This window comes from Fukomys damarensis, unplaced genomic scaffold (assembly GCF_012274545.1).
Source record: "Fukomys damarensis isolate Sample0158 unplaced genomic scaffold, DMR_v1.0_HiC HiC_scaffold_16, whole genome shotgun sequence".
NCBI lineage: Eukaryota > Metazoa > Chordata > Mammalia > Rodentia > Bathyergidae > Fukomys > Fukomys damarensis.
The window spans coordinates 118,900,537-118,910,854 of record NW_022900928.1 but is presented as its reverse complement, the minus strand read 5'-3'; the positions used below and the strand labels follow the sequence as shown (position 1 = coordinate 118,910,854).

The 10,318-nt window shown below is 54.9% G+C and overlaps 1 protein-coding gene across 1 annotated transcript; it reads left to right on the top strand.

Annotated features, from left to right (window-relative positions):
* Positions 1–121: 121 nt before the first annotated feature.
* On the top strand, positions 122–6,341 carry Ihh (Indian hedgehog signaling molecule). Its single transcript, XM_010611971.3, has 3 exons — positions 122–194; positions 2,564–2,825; positions 4,470–6,341. Exons 1-3 carry the CDS (start codon positions 186–188, stop codon positions 5,126–5,128), a joined length of 930 nt encoding a protein of 309 aa, XP_010610273.2. The 5' UTR covers positions 122–185; the 3' UTR covers positions 5,129–6,341.
* Positions 6,342–10,318: the final 3,977 nt, after the last annotated feature.

Below are 10,318 nucleotides of genomic sequence, written 5' to 3'. Positions count from 1 at the left end.
CGCGTAAACTCGTGCCACTCGCCTACAAGCAGTTCAGCCCCAACGTGCCCGAGAAGACCCTCGGCGCCAGCGGGCGCTATGAAGGCAAGATCGCACGCAGCTCCGAGCGCTTCAAGGAGCTCACCCCCAACTACAACCCCGACATCATCTTCAAGGACGAGGAGAACACGGGTGCCGACCGCCTCATGACCCAGGTGAGCGCGATCCGCCCTCCCAGCGCGCCGCCGCAGCAAGGCCACCTGCCCCCCTGGCACCTTTTCTCAACTGCCTGGCACGCCCCCTGGCACCTGCCCCTCTCACCAAGCCCAGCTGCCTTCTGCCCAACACAGGCCGATCAGGGGTCCGGGCCGCAAGTCGGCATCCCTGAGCCTGGCTGGAGTCTGTGAGACTGTGAGAACCTTCCCACTGCCAAGCCCCACAGCTCGGCAGGGCGGCGGCGCCCTCTCTGTCCGGAGTGCTGGCAGCTCACGCCAGCCGCGGTACCCGAAGGTACCTCAACCCTACTGCCGCCTGCGCCTCTGGGGCCCACTCAGTCTCTCCCGGCCTACTCTTCCTCTCGGTGGCGCCCTTTTCATTTCAAAGCCACTTGGCACCCTCGAGGCAAAGAAGCTCCAGGCGATCTAGGTTCGCTGCGCAGCTCCTCCAGGAGCAGGGTCCCGGCTGAGGTTAAAGAACAGCAGGGAAGAGTTGAGCAGCCAGGTGGAGGTGGGAAAGGGAACTGCCGGGCAAGCCCACGTGTCTGTCCCCAGAGCTAAGCTAAGTGGTCTGCTGCGGGTAAAGGGCGGAGTGCTGGGCATTTGGGCTCTGTGACCGAACTTGAGGGGAGGGTGTCCTTAGGCTTGGTGGAGGGGACAGGAAGAATTGGAAGAGAGGGGCAGCAGCAGAACCATAGGTGGCTGGCAGCAGAACCATGATCTCTGCGCGTGTGGAGCGCTGTGGCACAAATGTCCTTCCCTGATGCCGCGTGTGCAGAGAGAGACCTACGCTCCCTTCCTCTAGGGTCTCCAGGCTCTTTGCCCGCTAGCAGGCAGCTAGCTTTAGGAAGAGCAGCTAAACCACGGCCTTCAGCATGCGCCCTGGCGCCGGGGCCGGCCGGCCGCTGTCGGGGCGAAGGTTGGCTGGTGGCCGGGCCGGGCCGGGCGCCGAGGAATGCAGATAAGGATCCGGGCCACAGGCTGGGCAATCATTGACAGCGAGCTCCCAGGCTCTGCACCCGAGGGAGGGGGTAGTGGAGACGGAGGGGACCACAGGCTGGGCAATCATTGACAGCGAGCTCCCAGGCTCTGCACCCGAGGGAGGGGGTAGTGGAGACGGAGGGGCGGGAGCTGGAATCTCCAGCAGACACCAGTTGGGGGACAGAAGCCGGGCATCAAGATCCTGGAAGGAGCACACAGAGCTCCCTCTCTGGGCAGGGAGCGCCCTCAAGCCCGGCTGTGCACCGGGAGGACCAGCCTGGCCTTTGGTTCTCAGCGCCTGGGAGGTGCAGTCCAAGGGTCTGTGGGGCCCAGACTCCGTGGGGTAGGGGGAGTTGAGACATGGGCTGTCCGCCCTTGCACAGGCCTCATACCTGGGACACAAGGACTGCTGTAAGGCCCCCTGCTGGGAAGAGACCACGCTCCTGCGCCCACATCCCTCAGCTGCATAGTCCTTCGGGCTCTGGGGCCCCCTCCACGTGGGGAGGCAACAACTACGGACTTCTGTCCGGTCTGTTCCCTAGCACGCAGCTCTACTCTCATCCCCTGAAAGAAGGATCGTGAGGCTGTGCAGCCAGCTCCCTGAGATCAAAGGCTCGGTTTCTCTGGTCTCTTTACAAACGGGGGCAGCTCACGCGGAGATTCTGAGGGCTTTGAGATCCTGAATCGTGCACGCCCCTCCAAAAGAAGACGCTACGCGTCGCTGTCCCCTAGGCTGGAGGACCTAGCCCACCAGCTTCTGGTTTTCTGTTCGAGTATCTGCCGTCCCCAGTGCCGGAGAGCTTGGGGTCCTGAGAGTCGCAGCAGGAACGCTCTGTGGCCCTCGAAGTGTTCCCGGCGGGGCTGGGATTCCCCTCCAATAACACATTCTCCGCCCGCCCTCGGCACTCGGCACCTGCCGCGCCTCCAGGGCCGGTCGCCCCGGGCCTCAGCCCTGAGGTTGCAGTGACACCTACTGGGGACCTAGGGCCTTGCATGCCTATCAGGCCAGCCTCAGGCAGTCGGCTGGCTCCTCCATCTCCGTCGCAACCCGCCCTTGGGTCTTGGCGAGTCAGAGGCACCCTAAACTGGAAAAGTTTAGTCCCATCTGCGGAGGGACCAACCCCGAGAAGGGGTGATAGAACACAGGAGGGAAGGGAGCTCCGCCTACCAGAGGGTGTGTGCCTCCGGGCATCCTCCAGATTCTTGGTGCCCGGGGCGTCTGATGCTAGAATGGGAGGGGACACTTTAGGGCTCTGTGTTCCTAAGGGAGAAGGACAGAGACGCTCCCTGGTTTTCCGACTGGAGTGGGTGCGGTGGGAGAGTCTGCGGCCTATCGGCGCTGGATCGGGCTCCTTCCGCTAACTCCGCCTCGCGCGTTCCTCCCTCAGCGCTGCAAGGACCGCCTGAACTCGCTGGCCATCTCTGTCATGAATCAGTGGCCCGGCGTGAAGCTGCGGGTGACCGAAGGCTGGGATGAGGACGGCCACCACTCAGAGGAGTCCTTGCACTACGAGGGCCGTGCCGTGGACATCACCACCTCAGACCGCGACCGCAATAAGTACGGACTGCTGGCGCGCTTGGCAGTGGAGGCCGGCTTCGACTGGGTGTATTATGAGTCCAAGGCTCATGTGCATTGCTCCGTCAAGTCCGGTGAGCCGCTGCCGGGGGTCTGGGCCCGGGGCCGGGGCCGCAGGGAGTGGGCAGTCAGTACAGTGACTGCCAGGGCCAAGACTGCGAAGATGTCCGCTAGGGGATGGAGGCGGGGATCCTGGGGAAGAGGAAGACGTCCGCGGCGCTCCCTGCAGCTGCTCACAACCTCCTGTGCCTCCCACACCTGTTAGTGTCATGATATGATTTGAGCCTGGGAAGACAGGGTCTGTCCCAGTGCCTCTTCGTGTTGACCTGGGGGTCCACAGTCCAGAGCCTGCCACAAGATGTGCAAGACAGACCAAGCTGGACAGATGGAGGAAGCCAGGCTGGCAGGCACCACCTCCCCACACAGCTTATGCACAACAGGGCACCGGTGGGGCCAGGGCCTGAGTGTGCTCAGACACCGGTATGCCTGACCAGGAGCCAGAGGTTCACAACCATCGCCCAGCTGCAGGTCAGGCCTCCCAGGGGGCGCAGGCGTCCCCGACCTCTTCCCCAGATCCCTGAAGCTGGACATTTGGGGGCAGAGCTAGCCAAGAGAGTCAAAATAAAAGTGGACTCAATAAAGTGGATTTTCCCAGATTGGCTGCCTTGTTGATTAGAATTGACAAGCATGGGAGCCTCACCCGCTTTCCTAAAGTCTCTCAGATCCTTGTCGCCCACACTCAACCCAGTCACAGATGTTTCACCTGGTTCCTATGTGGATCCCCTCCAGCCCTCCCTGACCACGGACTTAGCCCTCCACCCCACACCCCTGTAGAAATTGCACTCACAGATGCAGCACATGAGACCAGGCCTGCCTTTTGGTGATCCTGACCTTCCCTGGACTCACTGTGGTTGTCCCGCACTGACCCCCAGCCACAGCCTGAACCTCCTGCTCCACACCTCCTCCACCAACAGTGCTACCTGGAGTCACAACTCCCTTTCACCTGTAAACATTGCCCAGGGCCAGCTCCCCAAGTGGCCTCTTTCATTCATTACTCCTGACCCAAATACTGTTCTCTCCTACCTGCTGCTGCCACTGTGTTCTGTTCTGGCACTGGAACCAAGAACATGAACTGAAGACGATGACTTTTTCCTTGCCCTTGACCTATCCCTGACCATTAACTCTGAGGCTGCACAGGAGTCTGTATTTGCCCTTTGAGCTGGCCTTCCTCTCCCTTCCATAGACTCTAAGAGTCAGCTCTGTCGCAGAGCTTGCTGTATCAGTCCAGGGGTGGTGATACTTTTTTTGGAAAAAACGTGTGAGCAAGGGGTGAACAATAATGACAGACCCCAGAGGAACTAAGTGACTTCCCTCTGCATGGGATGTGGCTTTCCTAGGGTCTAGCTACAGCTGACCAATGCCTGGCTCAGCTGGCCACTGGCCTCTGGCAGCTTCATGGAACTGCTCTGATGTGAACAGGTGGGGACATCACCTACAGGAGGCCCTGTCCCTCTCACCCACTGGGTCCTGGAGCCCCATTGTACAAATTGTTGGGTTGCATGGGGGGCAAATGGAGAGCAGGGGGTTGGGATATGGTGATGGGGGCTCTTAGGGAGTGAGAGAAGTTCTGGCTGGGCTAGGGTGGCTAGGGGAGGGGTGCTGTGCCTGGGAATCCCAACTCTCCAGTAGTAACCCCTTCCTGTCCCTTCTTCCCACAGAGCACTCTGCAGCAGCCAAGACGGGTGGCTGCTTCCCTGCTGGAGCCCAAGTGCGCCTAGAGAGCGGGGCCCGCGTGGCCCTATCAGCTGTGAGGCCAGGAGATCGAGTGCTGGCTATGGGGGAGGATGGGAACCCCATCTTCAGTGACGTGCTCATTTTCCTGGACCGTGAGCCAGACAGGCAGAGGGTTTTCCAGGTCATCGAGACGCGGGACCCTCCACGCCGCCTGGCACTCACCCCTGCCCACCTGCTCTTCACTGCTGACAATCACACAGAACCACCAGCCCACTTCCGGGCCACCTTTGCCAGCTATGTGCAACCTGGCCAGTATGTGCTGGTGGCAGGGATGCCAGGCCTGCAGCCTGCCCGAGTGGCAGCTGTCTCCACACATGTGGCCCTTGGGGCCTATGCTCCACTCACAAGGCATGGGACCCTGGTGGTTGAGGATGTGGTGGCTTCTTGCTTTGCAGCCGTGGCTGACCACCACCTGGCTCAGATGGCCTTCTGGCCCCTGCGACTCTTCCCCAGCTTGGTGTGGGGCAGCTGGACTCTTGGAGAGGGTGTGCACTGGTACCCTCAGCTGCTGTACCGACTGGGGTATCTCTTACTGGAAGAAAGCAGCTTCCACCCACTGGGCATGTCTGGGGCAGGGAGCTGAGAGGACCCCATCACAGCCCTCCTGAAACTGCCATGCTGGATCCAAAGGCCTCCCCACCAGAAGAGCTGTGGCTCTAGAAGAGACTTGAGCTGGGAGCACTGGGCCCCACCATGTCCCTCACAGTGGTGATACACCATTGAGACTCAAGTGGACAAAGCCACCATCCCCGTTCCCATCTTGGTATAGTGAGCTGGCAGGGGGTAGGGTATCCTTCTATCTTAGAGATCTTGAGACCCAACCATCACTACAATTTTCACACCCTGCCTCCCACCATGAGGAGGGTCCATATCATCTGTCTTTGGACCACTTACTCCAGTCTTTCTTGGGGCCTGGGTTTCTGACTTCACTGTTGGTAACAGACCACAGTAGCAAAAGATTCTGCCCATAGGTGGGCTTGCACCTCAGTTGATGCTGCTAGATTCCCTGGGAGCCAGGAGGGAGCTGACTGGACTCATTACTGCCAGGAACTGAGAAGGCCACAAGGTTGGCACAGCCAGCCTGGCCATCCAGAGACGTGTTCTTCCCTCTGGCCACACTCCTCAGATACATCCCAGGACTGTCACTGTCAGTGGGTAGAGCTGTATGTTCTGGCCAATGTGACCATAGTACCTGGGCCAGGGGAAGGGAGGCTGGATGTCCTTGCCACTCCTGCCTAGGATAAGCTCCATTTTCTGCTGAACCATGACCTCCACCCTCTCCTCTAGTCAGTCTCCCCCACCTTATTTATTGTCACAGAGGGGGAAGCCCACGGGAGCATTTTGGGGATGTTTTGGTTTTTCTTTCCTTTTGTAATAAAAATTATTTAAGTTGTTAGAGCCACTGAGTCCAGGATACTAAATGGGCTGACACAGTTTTGAGGAAGGCAAAAGGCTTGCTTTTCTCCTTAGCACTGAGGAGTTTGCTGTCCTCTTCAGTGCCTTCCTCCAAGGACAAACTTCCAGCGTTCCCACCCTGTCTGCAAGCCCCCTCTCATCCAGTAGCTCTGCAAAGTTCCAGCAGAAAGCTGTGCTCTGAATTGGGGAATTGGGAGGGCTTTGTACACAGACCCCAAAGTCTGTCCTAAACATGGGTGGACTGGAGAGAGAACTGAGGTAGCTAATCCATGGTCCCTTCACATACCAAACACTGTCAGTGTGCCCTACTCAAGGTGGTTTTCCTGCTTACTCCAGTTCTTGGGGCCTGCCTTTCTAACTGTTCCTTGTTGGTAATGTAATGTGGTGTGAAAATACTGGAGAATTCACATTTATCTTGTGTCACATTCTGACTTCTTGAATAAGTTGGAAACCCCTAAAGGGGTAAGGAGTTAGCAAACCTCAGAATTACCTGGGCAGCTTGTTTCTTGACCTCATTTCTAGGATACTGCTTTAATAGATCCCGTGTGAGACCCCAAAACTTACTTTGCAACACCCCAGGCGGTGTGTGAACTACACTTTGAGAAACATTGCTTAGTCTAGAGAAGACCCAGTTTATTGCCAACACAGGATAACACCAGTCCCTCTCACTTTCTCTCAGTCCCTCAATCACAAAGCAAATTTTCTGGTACTACTACAGATTATCTAAGATCCTAGGTCAAGCCAAGTTGAACTAGGTCAGGGAGACCATGGAATACTGTGGAAGTTGGCATTGCCGACCTGCCACAGGAAGACAGCTGTTAAAGCATGCTGTTGTTCAGACTCTACCCTTTCACAGAGAGCATTGTGGTGGAAGTGATGGCAGATAAATCTGCAGAATTTTTGCCCTCCACCTCCATAGAGGAAATCTGCTCCATAGAGGAAAGTTCCAGAGAAAACAGCATTACCTGGAGTTTGTGCCATCTGGGAAAATAGATCCCCACCAGCTATAATACTAACTGCTACCACTTAATGAAGACTAGTCATTGCTAGGCATTATTCTAGATCTCCTGTGGCATACACTTAAATAGTAACATTTTCCACATAGGAGCATACCCAAGATTATGCAGCAAGTGGCAGAGGGAGGACTGGAAACCTTCCAGTTAGGCTCTTGCGTCTGTAGTTTACCACAAAGTTGTTCCTCAGTGAGGTTGGGTCCTTTCTGGAAGGTCACACTCAGCATTTCAGGTCTGGAAATCTGCTTTGTCAGAGAGGACCCATCTCTGTATAGTAGATTCTCACTGACCAAAATGTCCATGAACTCATTCATTGGGAGAAACATAAGGTGAAGGTCAAGATGCTTTTGTCTATCCATTTGTACATTTTCTTCCTGTAGACAGTCTACTTAAGAGATCAGATTGTCATCGACAGTAGTAAAAATGGATTCTCCATGTCGTGGAGATGATTCTCCAGGTCATGGGGGAAGGAGAGAGAGGGAAAGAGGGGGAGTGGTATCTGAAACTGACTTTCCTATGGAGTGCAGAAGACGCAAGGCCATTTGGTGTCCCCAGATCTTTCACCTCCTCAGGGAACCCATTCAGACCAAGAAAGCTTCAAAGATTTGGCAAAAAAAAAAGAAGAGAAAACAACAGAAAACGTTTTTTAAAAAACTGAATTCAGGCCCTCAAAAGAGCAATTTTAGAAAAAATAAAGTGGAGCTGGGGCTCAATGGTAGAGCATCTTTTTAGCATGTACAAAGCTCTAGGTTTGATTCTCAGCACTGAAGTGGGAGCAAACAGAAAGAAAAAGAAACAGAAGGTGGTGGAGTGAGCCCTATAGCTTTTCCAGGGATCCTGTCCTCCCCCATCTGAGGAGGTGGAGGGACAGGGATATGAGGAGCGAGGCCAGAAAGCCATCCTTCACAGCCACAGTGCAATGACCAGCCTCAATGATGTGAGGCCCAGAGGTGGTTTCACCCGCACCGGGTGCAGGTAGCTGCTGACGGAGCTCAGCTCAGCCACCACTGTTGATGGGACACTCCTCTGTTGGGCCTGTGTCTGAGTGGAGGAAGAGGCCTGGCTGCTCTCCATGAAAGCAAGTAGGGAAGGGGAAGGGTTGGAGACAGACATCCATATCTTGTACTATATGCTGCGAGTGAAACCTTATGGGGTTGGGTTTGGGAGTTGAGGTGGACCAGGAAGTGGCTTTTGGATGGTGAGGATGCCATAGCTGGGGCAAAAGGAGTTTGTCTAACAGGAAGGAAGAAGGATGGAGTCACAGTGGTGTACACTTGCAATCCCAGAACCCTAGGAGCATCAGGCAAGAAGACTGCAAGTTCGAGCCCAGCCTGGGAAAGTTAGCAGCTCAGGGAGAGCCTGTCTCATAATAAAAGATTTTTAAAAGAAGGGGCTGGCCGTTGGGGATATAGTTCAGTGGGAAGGTTCTGGGTTCAGTCCACCAAAAGGAGGGGAGGAGGCTTTGGAGATGGCTCAGTGAAAGTGCTTGGTTAGCATATGTGAGGTCCTACATTCAATTCAGTACTGTAACTCACTAAATAACTAACTAAATAAATAAATGGGCATAGTCTAAGGTTTAGAGGCCTGAGTGCACCAGCAATGCAAAACCGTAAGCATGAATGTGGCTTGGCGAAAACTGTGATGGAAAGGTAGCAGGACTAGGATGACACAGAGCCTGGGTTCAGAAAATGTGGCCTCAGTGCTGAGTGCCTGGGTCAGTGATGGTGAACCCCTTAGAGACTGAGTGCAACCCAAAACCCATTTATTTATGATAAAGTGCCATACTGCAATTAAACCTGAGTACTGAGGTTTTAGTTTAGAAAAAAACAAAACAAAACAAAGCAACTGTTATCTGATGCTCAGTGGCTGGGGTGGCTGGTTCCCACGTGTGCCATGGTTTTGCCACCAGTGGCCTGGAAGCACCTGGAGGGTCTGAAGAGCGGGAGGCTCATGGCCAGATAGTTTCTGCAAGCTTCCCTGGCTACAGTATGGAGCCAGAGTAGAGGGGGCAATATGGAAGTAGGAGCCCACTAATGGGAGAGTCTAGACTGAGGAGGTGGCCATGGGGACAGAAACAATGTGGCAGATGATAAGACAATTATTTAGGCAACAGAAGGATTGAAGGTGTGAGCGTAGGAAAAGGCTCAAGTCAGCTTTGAGATTTCTAAACAAAGAAACCCAGATCTCTCACCCCTAGCAGTCTTGACCTTTGCTCTTCTTCAGCCTTAGTAGCTGCACCTGCAAGAGTGCTCTCCGGAGCTTTCCCATATAGATGTCCTGTTGCCAAAGTCTGGTTTGCCTGGGTTCAAGGACCGGCTAGGCTCCAGCTCACTCTGCCTGCCTTGCTCCAACCCCTTCTTTGTCCATTTAGCACCTCTAAAACAGAATGCTGGAGACTGAGGTGTCCAATATCAAGGTACTGGCATCTAGAGAAGGACTTTGTGCTGCATCATCCTGTGGAGGGAGAACAGCAAGAGTTTGAGCAAGCAAAAGGAAGGAGGAAACTCATCCTTTCATCAGGAGCCCATTCCTGTGATAACCAACCCACTCCCACCATATTGGCATGAATCCATTCCCAAGGGCAGAGCCCCATGACCCGATGGCCTGTTAAAGACCCACCCCTCAACACTGTTGTACTCGAGAGTAAGTTTCCAGCTTGTAACTTTGGGGGACATATTCAAACCATAGCACCTTCCCAACACTTTGGAAGTACATGGGGAAGGAATAAGTGGAGCCCCTTGATAGCCCAGTCTAGTAAAGGGAAGACCTGGGCTGAAGTCCTGGAGGAGACCTGGAGAGCTGTTTGTTATGCAGGAGACAAAGTGCGGGGGGACTTCCCAGCTGGGAGCTCTACAGCTGCGTGGGCCAACTGCACTCGTTAGAGGGACCTAGGGCACTCAGGTGACCCTACAGACTGTGCCACCCCAAGCTGTCCTGGTAGTCTCCTCTCTCTTGCTTGGAAAACTTCAATCATTGCACCTCATACCCACATGCCTCAGAATGATACCTGCAGGAAGGTTTCTGACAGGGAGTGGCTACTGCTCGCTTTGGCAGCACATATACTGACAGGGAGTGACTTGGTGTTAAGCTGAACCCAAAGCAATGGTCTTTTAGGCAGCAAGCCTGTTGCTAGCACCTGGGACCCATGTGAGGAAACCAGAAATAGGTGCCCTCAACTGAAAGCTGTGGGCTGGGCCTTCAGGGGTGTAACTCTTTCCTATCAACATCCACAAGCTTCCTTCCTTCCTTCCAGAATCACCTCAAGGCTCTTCACTCCAGCTCAAGAGTTTGCCATCCCCAGACATCCTGCCAGAAGAGCAAGCACATTTTCCCATGCACTGAGT

What these genes read in the sequence shown, in the direction of transcription:
- Ihh (XM_010611971.3), top strand. An exon ending in GCATTGCTCCGTCAAGTCCG is followed by an intron (nt 2,826 to 4,469) that starts GTGAGCCGCTGC and finishes TTCTTCCCACAG; the next exon opens with AGCACTCTGCAGCAGCCAAG.